The sequence below is a fragment of the Ptychodera flava genome, assembly GCF_041260155.1.
Source record: "Ptychodera flava strain L36383 chromosome 3 unlocalized genomic scaffold, AS_Pfla_20210202 Scaffold_27__1_contigs__length_13241970_pilon, whole genome shotgun sequence".
Lineage (NCBI taxonomy): Eukaryota > Metazoa > Hemichordata > Enteropneusta > Ptychoderidae > Ptychodera > Ptychodera flava.
This window is the reverse complement of record NW_027248281.1, coordinates 942,585-958,371: the sequence shown is the minus strand read 5'-3', so window position 1 is coordinate 958,371 and position 15,787 is coordinate 942,585. Positions and strand designations below refer to the sequence as shown.

The window sequence follows — 15,787 nt, the reverse complement described above, 5'->3', positions numbered from 1 at the left end:
GCAGAGATAAATGCACAGCAGTGTTGCTTTAGTATTTTTGTATAGCAACAGTTCTTTGGTTTGACTTTTAGTGCAGCAATGCACAATTTTGTCAGCTTAATATAACAATGACATATGTGTACAGTTCTGAATGGAATGTTGGTGTCAGTTATTTTGTTTACTGTTCTGTTTTATACAGCACTGTGTTATGCACTATCGTCGCGTATTTTTTCGGGTTTTAAAAACTTTATTTCCTTATGAGCAGGAAAAAAATGTTGACGTGGCGGGTTTGAATTGTGACGGCGCGAAGATGAGAAACAAACTTGTTATTTTTCTTGGCTTAAGTATTTTTTTCTATCAGCACTGTACTATGTACGACTACTCAATAATTTTGCGATGTCTTCGTAATCCTACTTCAAATAAGATGTGACTTGACGTGAATCATGACAGAAAGGATAAAAAGGAAAGAAAAAGCAATGTTGTCTACAAAATCTGTTGACTTGGCTTGCTTACAGGAGTAAATTGCAAAATTAATGAATTTTGATTATAAGGAATTCAATTGAACAATGAGTCCAGATTAAAGGTATACAGTCACCTATAATCTAAATATGCCCATATATGGTCAAAGGGGCGTTCCTTGGTATTCAAAATGCCCCTGTGAGGGCGCTGTTTTTAAAAAGCGGCAACCCGCTTAAAATCTGTGATTGGTTAGATTTTTCTCTTTCCATGGTAACTGTGGCAAAATTGGAACAGGTGACAGTATACCTTTAACCTGTAAAATCAGTCTCATAATGAAAGTTACATAATGGTTGTAAAGACTTATTGATTTTCTTTTTGATAAACTGAAGTTGTAAGTAACGAAATTTTGTAATCGGTCATGTTGAAAACTTTTTTCCAAGTCCAATTTGTTGACATGATGAATTGTCAGTTGATTGGAATCTATACTCTTTGACTTGACTAGGTCAGTGGTTGATTTGATACATAATTGGTTGATTTGATACGTCATCGGTTGATTTGATACGTTGTTGTTCACTTGGCTACATTATGGGTTGATTTGATACACTATCTCTCTATTTATCTATCCGTCGATCGATCAATTTATCCATCGAAATATATATATATATATATATATATATATATAATATATATATATATATATATATATATATAGATATATCAAGCATTCTATTAGTCGAGCAATCGATCAATTAATTCAATCGATAGAAAGATCGATAGATTGATTGATCAGTGCATCGATCGATCAATCGGTCGATCTATTGATTGATCAATGGATTGATCGATCGATCGATCGAGGATAGATCTATCCCTATGAATCTATTCCCATGAATCACTTAATCTAATACATTGATACGTTGATTTGATACGTTATCGGTAAATTTGTTGATACGTTATCGGTTAGGAAAAATTACTGCGTTATCGGTAAATTTTGACTACGTTATCGGTTAGGAAAAATAACTACGTTATCGGTTCGTTACTACGTTATCGGTTGATTTACTACGTTATCGGTAAATTTTTACTACGTTATCGGGTTTGATACGTTATCGGTTAGTTACCACGTTATCGGTTGTAACAGGGCTCACGTAAGTTTTGGCATTCTGTCCACACCACTCGTGGTTGTCTATGTTCGCTTCCGACTAGTGTAGGTGGGTGCACTGGTCACGAGAATGTTGCTGATATGTGGAAACAACACTATGAAAAATTGCTTAATTCTGTTTCAAACTGTCGTAATAAAAAAAATTGTATTATCAACATTAAATGATACTGGTTTCCACAATGCGATGGTGGTTACTGCAAATGAAGTAAAAGGGTGTATCAATAAGCTAGAAAAGGGAAAGGCATTGGGTAATGATGGTATTGCAGCTGAACATCTTATTTATGCTAGTTCAATCCTTAGCGTTTTATTGAGTCTATGCTTTACTGGATTTTTTACACATGGATATTTACCCGAGACTTTAATGCATGCGATCATTTGTCCCGTCGTGAAGGACAAATCTAAGGATGTTACTTCTGTGGATAATTATAGACCCATTGCAATTGTGACGGCCATTTCAAAGGTATTTGAGCTCTGTGTTCCTTCGCGTATTGATTCACTTTTAGATACCAGCAATTTACAATTTGGTTTTAAAAGTAACCACTCTACTGATATGTGTATTTTCGTGCTCAAAGAAATTGTAGATTTTTATAAAAGGCATAACTCGCCAGTATATCTGTGTTTCATGGACGCAACGGAAGCTTTTGACAGGGTAAACCACTGGACATTGTTTAGAAAATTGATCAACAGTAAGATACCTCTTTTTATTATTCGTATTTTACAATACTGGTACAGTAACCAATGTTTTTTGTTCGCTGGGCATCTGCAGTTTCTAACTCTTTTGGGGTAACTAACGGTGTTCGTCAAGGTAGTATCCTTTCACCCAAACTGTTTGCCATGTATGTATATGGTTTAAGTAGTAAACTTAAGTCAGCCGGTGTGGGTTGTCACCTGGCAAATTTGTTCTATGCCGATGATTTAGTCTTGATTTGTCCGTCGGTTAAAGCATTACAGAAACTAAGTTACATTTGTGAACATTATGGGAATCAGCACGACATCATCTTTCATACTGCAAAGACAGAATGTATGGCAATTTTCCCAAAGTCCTGGAAAGCACACAGTGTGAGAATGCCCTGTGTACTACTGTATGGTAAACCTCTTAAGTTTGTGTGTACAAAAAAGTATCTTGGCTTTATTATGTCTTCTTCAGGTACAGATGATGCTGATGTGCAACGGCAGCTGTGTTGTTTTTATGCTAGAGCTAATTTTATTTTACGTAATTTTGGCAATTGCTCACATAAAAAGAAGTGTACTCTTTACAAGAGTTTTTTATATAGCGTTTATTGTCTTAATGTTTGGTGTAACCACAGTGTCAAACAAATGTCTTCACTGAAAGTAGCCTACAATAATGCATTGAGATTGATATTTAATCTGAAGCGTGATACAAGTACAAGTATAAGTTTAAATTTTGTTAATAGAAATATTCTGAATTTTACCTCGCTTCACCGTAAATTGTTGTTTGCATTTTGTGAACGGTTGTGGAAAAGCGAAAATCCTGTTATTCGCAGCTGTGTTAATTCCGACTCTTATTTTCAGTCCAGTTTCTGGAAACATTGTAAGAGTATTCTTCATTAAGTTTATTCTAGCTTTATTTCTTAGATTTGATGTTATACCGTATTTTTGTACATTTTACTGTATGGGTTTATGGCCTGAAATAAAGAATAATAATAAAAAAAAACGTGTTTCGAAGGCTGATATAGTGATTTTAAGTATTTTTGACCTTGACCTAAATTTTGAAGGGGAAAGTTGAGCTGTTCGTAACTGCCCTCCCACTGGCATATCGGAAAATTTGCCCTCCCACTGAAATTATGATGCCCACTGCCCACCAGGACCTACGGCCCACTCCCCACAACAGTTTAAGCTCCCCACTCCCCTCTCCCCACCACTGACCTTCCCCATTCCCCACTGGATTTAAATGTTCCCACACTACATGTACATTTCATTACGCAACTATTTATCTGTGACCCAATTGGCGTTCATTCGGGGTAGATTCCACACAAATGTTTTTCTCTTTCCAAACTAGAAAAATGCCTGGCCTCAAAATGTATCGAATCCGTGGCATTGTTAGGCCAACCGTATTTCAATGTGGAAATCAGAGAAAGACATGATAAATTATGTCTAAATTGCATTTTGTCACAGATTTCAGACCCAAGGAAATGACGTTTACAAGCTAATTTTACATAAACCGCTGTGATTTCATGAACGAATTCGAAAATTTAAATTGCGCGAGGTGCGCGATACATTGTGTGGCCAGGCATTTTTCTAGTTTGGAAAGAGAAAAGCATTTGTGTGGATAATCGGCTTTAAATTGATATTTACGAGTGTTGACTAGCAATATTGCACATGAAGTAGTTGCTCTTGTGCGACGTGTTGTGTCTTGTGCATGCAACAAAATCGAATATTGCAATTTGATACACTGCTCCTTACTTCGGATATGCGATTTTCGATATTGGTTTGGACCGGCAATGTTACATTTTTAGTGATAATCCCGTCTCACTGAGACTGATACATTTTACATTTTGTAATCGTGACAAAAAAAACACGTAGGTCGCTCAACGTCACTCCCGTTTTATAGGACGGGAGTGACGTTGGGCGACCTACGTGGTTTTTTTTGTCACGAACATCGACAAACAACAGCAAGGAATGACACATTGTTTTTTAATATTTTTTATTATCGTCATCATCATCATCATCATCATCATCACCATCAACAACAACAATAACAACAACAGCAACAACAACAACAACAAGATTACTCAGTTCCCTGTGATCAGAGCAACAACTTCATGCACAATATTGCTAGTCAACACTCGTAAACATCAATTTAAAGCCGATTCCACACAAATGTTTTTTCTCTTTCCAAACTAGAAAAATGCCTGGCCGCAAAATGTATCACGCACCTCACGTAATTTAACTTTTCGAATTCGTTCATGAAATTGCAGCGGTTTATGTAAAATTAGCTTGTAAACGTCATTTCCTTGGGTCTGAAATCTGTAACAAAATGCAATTTAAAGATAATTTATCATGTCTTTCCCTGATTTCCACATCGAAATATGGTTGGCCTAAATATGCCACGGATTATCATGGATTTGTTGCAGAATTGTTTTGACTAGTTCTATGGAGAATATGGGCGATCTGCGTACGGTCACACATCGTACTGACAAGTGCACGCTTAGATAAAAATATGATGTCCAAAAAGTTTAGGTTTGTTGTTTTCAACTAACTGGGTCATCGCCTTTTGTTATCGCCTAAACATCCCCAGAGATTTTTTCGGGGAGACTGCACCATGCCAATGCATAGAGTACGGCCGTTCATCAAATGTATTTATTCACTGTTTCGCATAACATCTATTACGGTAAATATGTGCTTGGGTGAACGGGCCAAGTTTTTGTACGTTGGTCAGAAACTAATGACAATATAGGATAGGATATTACATCTGTCAAATTAGGACAGAGTATTGCAGATGAAAATACTTTCATCGATCGACAAAGAAAAGAAAGAATGAGTCAGTGAATATCGAATCATAGACGGGAGAATCAAGACTGTCTGTGGTTTATGATTAATTAGGAACAAATATATTTCGATTAATTGACTAACAATCAGAAAGGAATTTTTATTCAATTTTGAAAAAAGTCCCCGCCTTTCCTTGACATAGTATTCCATGGCAGTGGAGCAACACACAATGTTGTTTAGGTCCTCAAAATTATTCTAAAACGGCACGACAATAATAATAATAATACTTTTCACGAAAGCAAGCAACTAAAAGAACTGTAATCTGAACTTTAAATGACAGTTCTTTAGTTGGGTAATCTGCGAAATAGATCGCCTTTTGGCTCAATCTGTCAATCCCGTTAAATGAGTATTTAGGTTGCAATGGCGGGCATATCGACTACGGGATCAATAGATCGAGCCGAAAAGCGATGTATTTAGCAGACTACCCAACTAAAGAGCGCCTTTGCTTGCGTATCTGCCCCTCCAACAGCACTGCGACCACGGTCGCCCCATATAATTACAATGTTGTGCCATATCTAACATGTTGACATCGCAAACGTTTACTGATTCACACCTGTAGCGTCCTTTTTTGATTGACAGCTTGCAGACCTTTGTTATGGCCGCTTGCCACGCAAGTTGAAGACAAAGAGAAATACCTTCATCGATCAAAATCGGCTTTTTTAAATAAATTATCGATACATTCAATCACTAGACATTCATAGTTAGGTATATGTGCATGGATGCCTAGGTTTCTTCGCCAGTGACCATTTTGGCATGGTTTTTACAGAGCGATCGAGTGTGTTACTATCCGTGCCACACTTTGCAAGCACTAACTCCAACCCTGGCCTTTTAATTTATTTTTATTCATCTTATTTATTTATTTTGCACAAAATGATACATAAAACACCGTAAAATGAACAAAATTGTGCACGGATTACACAGAAAAGTCCAAAGACCAATTTCCACTGTGGTCCATATTGACAAAAGACTAATAAAACAATGGAAAAAAATACAAAGTGAGAAATCCAATAACAAAGTAAAACAAGCACTTCCAAAAGATAGGTCTAACGGACTAAAGCCCTCTGAAAATCACATCAAAGATTAAATGAAAATCTCTCCTGATACGATCAACATAAGAATCTTGCAAATGTCCTTTTAACTTTTTTTTAAAATTGTAATTGGAATCAATATTCCTTATACTACGTGGAAGGCAATTCCATAACTGCGAAGCTGGGTACTGAAAACTTAATTTGAAATAGTTTAGCTCCTCCTGGGATAAAAAACTGAGTTATTGCCAGAACATGTATTATGATTGTGTACATTTTGTCTGGTAATAAAATTTGATGCTAGGTAGGATGGAGCTTGACCCCTTATTTTATGCATGAGATTCAGTTTCAGATACGACACTCTTTGCTCGACACAACGCCACCCAAGTTTTTCAAAGTCCCAATATGTTCCCTAGGGTGCATATCTATAACAAACCTTATTATTTTATTTTGTGTTGTTTGTAGTCTATGTTTACTGAGAACCTTCAAACGTTGAAGCCAGTAGACACAGGCATAATCAAAAAGACAATTAGTGAGACTGTTGGCAAGAAGTTTATGTGTTTTCCTGTCCAAAAAGTGACGTTTGGGTTTATCCAAATCAGCACCCAAATATTTAACGGTATCCTTGGTGATGACATTGGTATCGTAACAGACTATTTCCAGCTTAGACTGTTCTTTTAAGAAATGATTCGAGCCAAAAAGAATTGACTCTGTTTTACCAAGATGTAAAGATTTGTTATCCACTAACCATTCACTCAAACTTTGCAATTCTAAGCTTAGTTCGTTTTGTCACAAATAGCTCTGTGTTCCAGACTGCAGACCTAAAAATTTCAATATCAATCATTTTGATTTCAGCAGAAAAATTTTCAAACGATGTATATCTCAACACAGCTGTGAGAACCTTTAAAAGCAATCTAGCACCTTCTGCCTGTAGGAATGAGCAAATTAAATTTTACAGTCCTGTTGAGTCTACTTTTTAAGAAAGGATTTTTCTACCATATAGGCACAATTTGAAAAAATTCATTGTAATAAAGAATGAGTCTGTAAGTGTTCACAGAGTGCTATATATTGTGATTTTGTCAGCTCTCCTCAGTGTTTTGGAAATATTACTAAGTGTAAGGATGTGTAAATGACAAGCACAAAATGAGACAAATGATTCTCCTGCTGGAGATACCAGTGTTTGCTTTGTTTAATATAAATGAAGTCATCATGAATTTACACAAACTGAAAGGTACATGAAAAATAATCTGTGCATTTTGATTTGTTATCAAAATGACTATTAAACATCATAAATACAGGAAAGTTGACGATGCTAAGGTGGTGTATTGATACAGACAGCTCACAATGATCTTCTATTTGTATTTCCAGAATGTTTCTTCTACACGCTGGCAGTATAGATAGCAGCTCTTTCTGCATGTTCCAATGCTAACTTTAGATTTTCATCAAAGAGTTCACATCTGGAGAAAAAAAAGAAAACAAAATTCTCAACTTATATTTGGCATCTACATACTTTGAGGGCCAAGATCTTGATTGAACAAGTCATCGCTGAAAATGAATACCAAGATGACTAAACCAAAGTCTCAGCAGTCCTGCAATCATTTTTGAAGGCAATATATGTCTGGATGTGTGCTTAGACATAAGAGCAAATAATACCTGAAATATACAGTAAAGCCTTATTAGCTGTATCTTTTCTACTCATGCACTTTGCAATGCTCACCAAAATATATTATCTGATTTTCCATATTTGGACTTGAATCCATATTTGGAAGCCAAAAATATTGTGATGTTAAAAATCTAAGTTGTACGTTCTTCACCAAATTTGAAAACTTTTTTATCACATTTTGGGAAGAACTTTGGCTTTAGTTACTTTTGATTGGAAATCATATGTAAAAAAATAATCCTAAAATACAGGTAATGTGCCTTAAAACAAAACACCTTTTTCTTAAAAAAGTATGCAGGTTGTTTTACAATGACGTAGGCTTACTTTGTTAAAAGAAAGGAAAAAATCATGTATAACAAGTTACGAAATGGATGATTTCTGAACAAAAAGGCAATGATGATGAAAAAAGAAATTCTAAAAAAACGATAGAGATGGCAAATGTCATCGGTAGAGGGCGGCTTTATTTACTTGTAGGTGACGGTCGATGGTGTTTTTGGCACATGTTAAGTTAACATTTCCGTCTCATGGTTTTAATACAAAAGCGAATACATAGTCTCAAAGCTTAGTGTCTGCGCTATCGATCACTGGCCAAATCTAACTTGGGGACAACAAGGAGACGGAGTAAAACGCTAAAATTTAGGGCGGTGTGAGTAATTTTGAGGGTAAGAACGCACACGACGACTTTGTTTTTCACCATATTTTTTCACAAAATGGACAATTTTGGGTCAAAAGTCTGTACCACCCTATAGGATGTGTTGATATCGTCCATAGTATTTAGTTTTTACGGCACATGGAACACAGGTAGACAGACCCTAAGCGAAAAATCTCCATGGTTTCAATTGCAGAATGTGGCGATATAAATTTGCATTTTTTCGTTCCATACCCCATGTAGATTTGGTGCGTCCCGACTATGTGCGTCGCCGCCACTGCTTTGGGACTTTGTCTGTTGAGCAGTAATTATACCAGTTACCGTAAATTATGCTGACCACAACAACAAACTCTAATTATACCAGTTACCATAAATCATACTGACCACAGTCACATATTCTAATCAAGTATAGACCTTTGCATGATTATGCTATGTACAAAATTGTATGATATTAACATCAATGGTTCGTAATTTATGACAAACAAAAGCTATCTTACAGATGGACAGAATGACAAAATATGCATACAAGCAGTGAAGCAACATTAAGCATTATTACATGTCTCATATATCGAACGTCATGTGCTCCATAGGATTCAATGGTAACTTGTCCATGACGACGCGGGCCGCATAGTCATCATTGGACTGAAAGTGAAATGGAACTATTTTCAACTTGACAACTTTGGAATTAAAAATGTTATAATTACATGTTTTACACACGAAATCCGGTTTTTAGAAAATTATGATTCAAAAATTGATAAACAGTATAACAGCGATTTAAATACATTGATGCGCCATTTGACGATGAAAATCGTTCTATTTTTAATGGATGTTCATCTGACATGGAAATAATAAATATAGCAAATAAATCCAAAGATATGTTGAGTGAAAACTATGTAAGAGAGGCATGTATTAAAAACATTATAGCCCAATCAACGGACTATTTACCCTCAGGACAGGAGACAATTTGCTCTACTTATGTCAGGCAAATGGTCACCTACCCTCGGGCACATAATCCCATGTTTGGGCTATAATGTATATTGTTTGAGCCTCAAATGTTGCATAAATAGCTATTTCAAAGAATATCTTACCTTATAGGCATGTCCAGTGAATAGAAAGGATTTTTCAATGCAAAATCTGAATAAATTTCATAAATCTTCTTCAGCAAACTGTCAAGTCCACCCTGTCTTGGGTCTGTTAAGATTATAAACTTTATTCCTAGAAATCAGGCAGAAACACATATCCTGAAGTACAGAGATCATATCTTTACTTCAGCGACTTCTTTAAAGGTTCAAAGTTGGCCATTTTTTAATGAACTTTGATTGATACAAGATACTATTTATATTATTTGACATGTTGAAAGATACTGAAGGAATGGGTGACCATGCGTGTATTTGACCCAGGCTTTAGACATAATACACAAAACCATCACGAAAATTTAATGGGTATGTCAATTAATTCATTTTTGCGATTGTTTTAACCGGGGTCGAATATATGTATGGTCACCCATTCATTTGGTCTTTTTCAACATGTCAAACAATATAAGTAGTATCTTGTATCAAACAAAATTCATGAAAAAATGGCCGACTTTGTCCTAAACTCTTTTTGTTAAGGTAAGGGACTACCCAATTGTAGCGTAGTATCTGCCAATTCCATTGGTATGTACACAGAAAGGCATGAAAACAGAATAATACCGTACTCGTCCGAGTATAAGCCCCTGCTCGTGTATAAGCCCCCCTACTGATTTTAGAGGATTTTAGAAAATGCATTACATCCGTGTATAAGCCCCTACCCTAGTGTAACTCAAATACAGAAAGGTTAGGAGAGTATATTTGGTCATTTAACTTGGTAAAATTAATTTTAGATAATAAAGAAACCATTAAAAGATGTTAAAACAATGGGAAACTGGAGTTCCCTTGACAATATCGTAAGGAAAATGACACGTTTTTCCAGTAGTATCTTGATTCTTTGACCCTACTCACCCCCGTCGCCTAAATAGAATAGTCTCACTCACGTCCGCCATTGTTTATTTTCATCACGGCCACGATGTTTTCATGCTTGAAACATGCAGCTTCTTTGTTTGAAGCAATTATCCTTTCATTTGTGAAGACTTTCCTGGTGACTATTACAATTTTCACTGCTATGTTGTTGTTTTCACAAGATGTAGACAGTTTGATATTGGAATATTGAGTTGCCTTTCCGTGTGGGCAATGCATGCCTGTTCACAATCACATGTCATTACTGTTGATCAGCAGCATACATGACGTCTTTGTTTCAAGTTTGGGTTTTTTTTCGACGCTGAAATTTCACCAAAATGTCACTTCTGTATTCAGAGATTGTACAATCAATTTCTTTGGCTGTGTAAGTCGATTTTGAAAGCGATAGAAAGATCGAGTGGTGTTGAAAAAAATCGTGCATAAAATTAGCATAAATTAAGCGTCCATGCCAGATAACATGGGGTTGCTCGAGTATAAGCCCCTCCCCTAGTTTTACCGCTGTTTAGTGTTGCCGAACCGGGGGCTTATACTCGGACGAGTACGGTAAAGGTTCTGTTTGTCATAATGAAAGGGAAGCAATTCAATGAAGGTGTGTAGCAAAGTCTGATATATAAACAGAAACAATTTTGATTTGAATATTTCAGAAGCAAGTGATTCAGTATGTCAATAGATATGAACCAACCTGTGAGTGTTTGATAACAATGTAGTTTAAATGTGTCAGTTTCTAACACTTCAATGCCAGAAGATCTTGGTTCTGGTGACAACTGAGAACTTATCACATATAGCCTGAAAAAAAAAAAATTGTGTCAGTCACGAGGCCTATGCTTGAGTACCTTTTCAGCTGTGGTTTGGTAATGTCTTGCTTTGTCAGTCTACGATTGTTCATCAAAACAAAGTTTTTAAGTCAAAGATCCTATAATTTCAAAGGGTGTTATTTCAGCAATGTGAATGTAACAGAACGTCCTGCACAGGTTACAGGATTTTAATAGGGGGAGCCTTGTTGATGATTGACCATTTTAATTCTTGAAGTTTTGTAACTTTCAAAATTCATATGGAAACTCAAAGATACCAACAGAAACTACAATATCAAATGGTCAATCATCAACAGGGTTCTCCGCTATTCAAAAAATAGTGTCAATGACACTGTGCTCCCATTTTACAGAGATACTAAGTACTAGTACACACATGACATTGCATTCTTACAGGTTGACTAAGAAAATTCCATTGCAAGTCCAAATTAATCTTATACTCCAGCAATATGAAATGCTCCATCTCATAATGACTTTTACACATCTGACAGAAAACAACCCTAGGATCAAGACTATCATGTTTTACAGCAATCCAACAAATACTTTAGGAGAAAATGATTTTTTGACCAAAAATGGGAAAAATTGTCCAAAAATACAAATATACAAATTTTACCACAATTTGAACAAATCTGACGAAGACCAACCCTAGGATCATACATACAAGTTTTCAAGGCAATGGGATGAGCGCTTTCAGGAAAGGAGATTTTTTGACAAAAAATGGGAAAATCTCCCAAAAAATACAACTTTCAAAATTTCACCACAATTTGAAGAAATGTCACTTAAGTCACTATAAAGAGCCGGCATACCAAGTTTCAACCAAATCTGGCTTACAGAGTTTTAGCAATTTGCAGGATTTTCTCTTTTTTCCCCTTCATTTGCATATTTTTGACTTTGACATGTTTATTTCAACAAATTCACATCTCCACCCCTGGGTACACCTTTCAACCAATACTAAGATGGTAGGGGCTGCAATTTAGTAGTTTTTAATGTGGACAGACATACCGTATTTCTCCGATTCTAAAACCCTGCCCGATTATAACGCCCCCCCCCAGGATTATTTCATCGATTCATAATTGGCTGTTAGCTCGTTTATAACGCCCCCCAGGGGGGTACACCCAAATTCTGACCGGAACAATAGAGCCATTGTCATGTAATGAGACAAGGATATCCGAGACACCTACGTTTCTTGCCAAAGTGAAATATCACATCTTAAAGCAAGCACACTATTATTTGGTGTTGAAACATGTCAATCGGTAACGGTTCTATCATTCCTGGCGATAAAATTCCACTTAAATTTCGCCATGTAAATGAACATTAAAAGAGTTGGATTTTTGAGTGTCTCGATCTAGTACAATGCCGTCTTTTTGTCACTGTCATTTTGCTAACGTCAAAATAAGCGGATTTTTGAACATCTTGATCAAGTACGAATTGAACATTTCGATGCCATATGGCTACCATAACATGAACATTACGATAGTTGAGTTTTTGAACGTGTCGATCAAGTACGATTTGCTCATTTCACGTGGTGAAAAAATCGTTCTTGCGAATGCGCTCAACGGAACTGAAGACATCATGATTTCTGACGAGATTCCAGTACTCGATGACAACTTATCAAATGAAGCCGTAGGACTCGTGTTTGATGACAAGGGGGAAGATGACGATATAGACTTCGACGGGTTTGACTTCGATGAAGAGGGCAATTGTATCGACAAACGCGACATCCAAAGTTTCTTCCGCGCATGAACTGAAAATTCTTTGAATTTCTTTTGTTTATGTTTTATCAATTTTGCACATAGTTTTTCTCATGTAATGTATTTATTGTTCGAACAGCATTTCTTGCTTGTGTGTGTCCTTTTCCTGAAGTAGTCCAGGCAATGAGCAGGCGATAGTGTAACCATGGAGGTAGGAAGGTGTAATAGCCCTGCGTACGATGCTGTGTGTTCCGCTACAGCTAATCGCCCCGCGATTAGCTGTCGCGGAACACACAGCATCGTACGCAGGGCTAGAAGGTGTAACAGACTTTCAAGATTATGCATGCTTTTGAAGTCTTGCGAGGGAAAAATACCAAACTTCATAATATAATCATAGATGACTGAATTCCACATCAAGAGACATTTTGTTCATCAATACAAATAATAAAAAACTTCAAAGATTTATTGCCAAAAATTCAATTCATCAAATCGTAAGCAGATTGGCGTAGCAATCTTTCATCTCGGCCAGCCGATGTTTCAACACTTTATCAGTTCGAGCCTAGCGCCTGCCTGTTCGTAAGATCACATTTCATTTCGAGATATGGTTTGACTTTTCGAAACTACCGTAGGAGCAAAACAATAAACTCACAACATGTAATTGATGGTTTATTTTAAGGAGTACGCTAATTGAAAATCGTAAATAGAAAACATCGGACGGACACCACCACATGCATGTGCTGAACAGAACTTTACCCTGACCTCATGCACTGACACCTTTGACCTATTGCGTGAATTGACCAATCATAGCCAGTGGAACTTTAGGGACTTTCCCTTCACTCGTACTCATTGTCTGACCTTTGCGGCCATGCTTTGGGGAGCTAGCTGCTGCTGGGGCTGTGCTCTCCCTGGCCTTTCAAAATTGTTAGTAAATTTACGAATTGGGTTCAAAAATTATTAGTAAGCATAAATTATGTAATGCTGAGCCCGCCAATTTTCAACAAGCACTTCTGGTACTCAATGATTTTAAGGGGATAGAAATGATGAATGATTTCATGGGAGACAAAGGCAAACCAAAAATTCCTTTTTAGCTTTTTATGACATAACACTCATATTTTGATACGCATTTTCAAAAGATCCATTGAATAACACAGTACATCATGGGTCATGAATGCTTGTAACATTGAAATTTCTTCCTTGTCTCAATAAAGTGTGTCATTTTGGTCAACCAGCTCATGAATGTTATTCAATTAATCAATCTTTATTATTATTTTATTTCTCAGTGGGTGATGATTATATATATATATTAATATATTAAGTGGTCATTAATATTATCAGTGTTTGCACAAGTTTTAGATGCTAGAAAATCTGTCCCCTGTTTTCCATATTTGGAAAGCTCTGTTACCTTGAAAGTATGCATGTCATCCATAGGTACTAGGTGGTGCCTCTATAGCTGCAGTCATTATGCCGTATTCATCTCTAAAAATGTTTTAAGACAACCACTGATCAGATCATTAGGCAGTCTGTGGTTCGGCACAAATTTTGTCTCATTATAACTGCAAATTTAAGTACGCAAACTGAAACTGGTAATCCTGCTAATGTTTTCACAGAGACAGTCACATTTTTAAAACGCTGCAGATGGTCGTTATTTTTTATTTATCTGGATAAACTTTTGCCGTGCGACTGTACAGGATTGTCTCTGGAGTATCAGAGAAAACTATCAGTATTCAAAACATTTGCTGAGACAGTTTCTTGTACAATATTTTGAAAGAAACCTATTAAAATTGGAAAGTTCACAGAAAAATTCAATCTGCATATCGTCAAATGACAAATCTATGACAACTAAGATTTCCGGCTAAGATTTCCGACTCGCTTTAGTACATCCATGCACAGACAAACACTTTGCGGTACGTCGTTCAACCATGCGCGGTCCGGACTGCAGTTCGACTGTCTTTCAGGCTGACTGTTGATCTCTTCTTGGCGGTTTCATTGCTTCCAATTTTTTCATATCAGTTGCCGTTTTTATCCCTAACTTTCTTTCCCAGCTGAGGATACTATCCATCTAAAGCATTTGTAACTGCCCGCTTCCCTCGATCCGCTTCAACCGTCCATTCGGAAAGTTGATAGCGTGTGAATGTTTGGGTGTCTCAAAACTACCGTAATGCATGACACACCAGTACACGACCCGGGGATCTTGAAACCTTTTCGCGCATGCTCATGTCAGCACAGGTCAAAGTCCAAAGCTATCGCCATGTGTCGATGCGCCGATACGGATAATAGGGGCAGAGTAGTTTTTGAAAGACGAGATATGACAGTATTTCCCCGGAATTCATAATCTTAACCGAAAATCAAGCTTCAAAAATAACAAAATGATTCGTAAATGGCCGATCGGGCATTTTTTTTTTTTCGTAATTTTTCATTTTTGTTCGTAATTTACGAATGTTACGAGCGACAGCAAGAGCACAGTGGGGAGCGCAACAAAGTATCGTGGTGATTATCTATACACGAAAAACGAACATTTATTGCTATTGTATTGTTTGGCAAAAGACGGTATGGCAAATACGCTAATTTTCAAAACTTGTAGATCTCCATTAATTTATACTGTGCAGTTTCGACTGTCAGTATCGACGCAACATGGCCATGAGTCGATATCACAAAGTATGAGTTGTCTGCAACGCTCACGTGAATCAAAAAAACATTGGCATAAAATTCGCATAATATTGCATTAATTAGCATAAATTAACTACAACGTTCGATTTCGCAGTGACATCCGTTTATACAGCCCCCCACATCTTTTCCGTCACCTTTGGTTCTGAAAAGGGGGTTTTAGAATCGGAGGAATACGGTACATCCGCACA

The 15,787-nt window shown here is 36.7% G+C and overlaps 1 protein-coding gene across 1 annotated transcript in view; it reads right to left on the bottom strand.

The window, feature by feature from the left end:
- Nucleotides 1-7,294: 7,294 nt before the first annotated feature.
- The window catches only part of LOC139126505 (trafficking protein particle complex subunit 4-like), a 48,002-nt gene continuing 39,509 nt past the window's right edge, over nucleotides 7,295-15,787 (bottom strand). The window contains exons 3-5 of the mRNA XM_070692562.1: nucleotides 11,115-11,218; nucleotides 9,527-9,653; nucleotides 7,295-7,586 (exon numbers count right to left, since the gene is read on the bottom strand). Of these exons, the coding sequence (XP_070548663.1) occupies nucleotides 7,508-7,586; nucleotides 9,527-9,653; nucleotides 11,115-11,218 (310 nt within the window). The 3' untranslated portion in view covers nucleotides 7,295-7,507. The remainder of the gene's footprint in view (nucleotides 7,587-9,526; nucleotides 9,654-11,114; nucleotides 11,219-15,787) is intronic.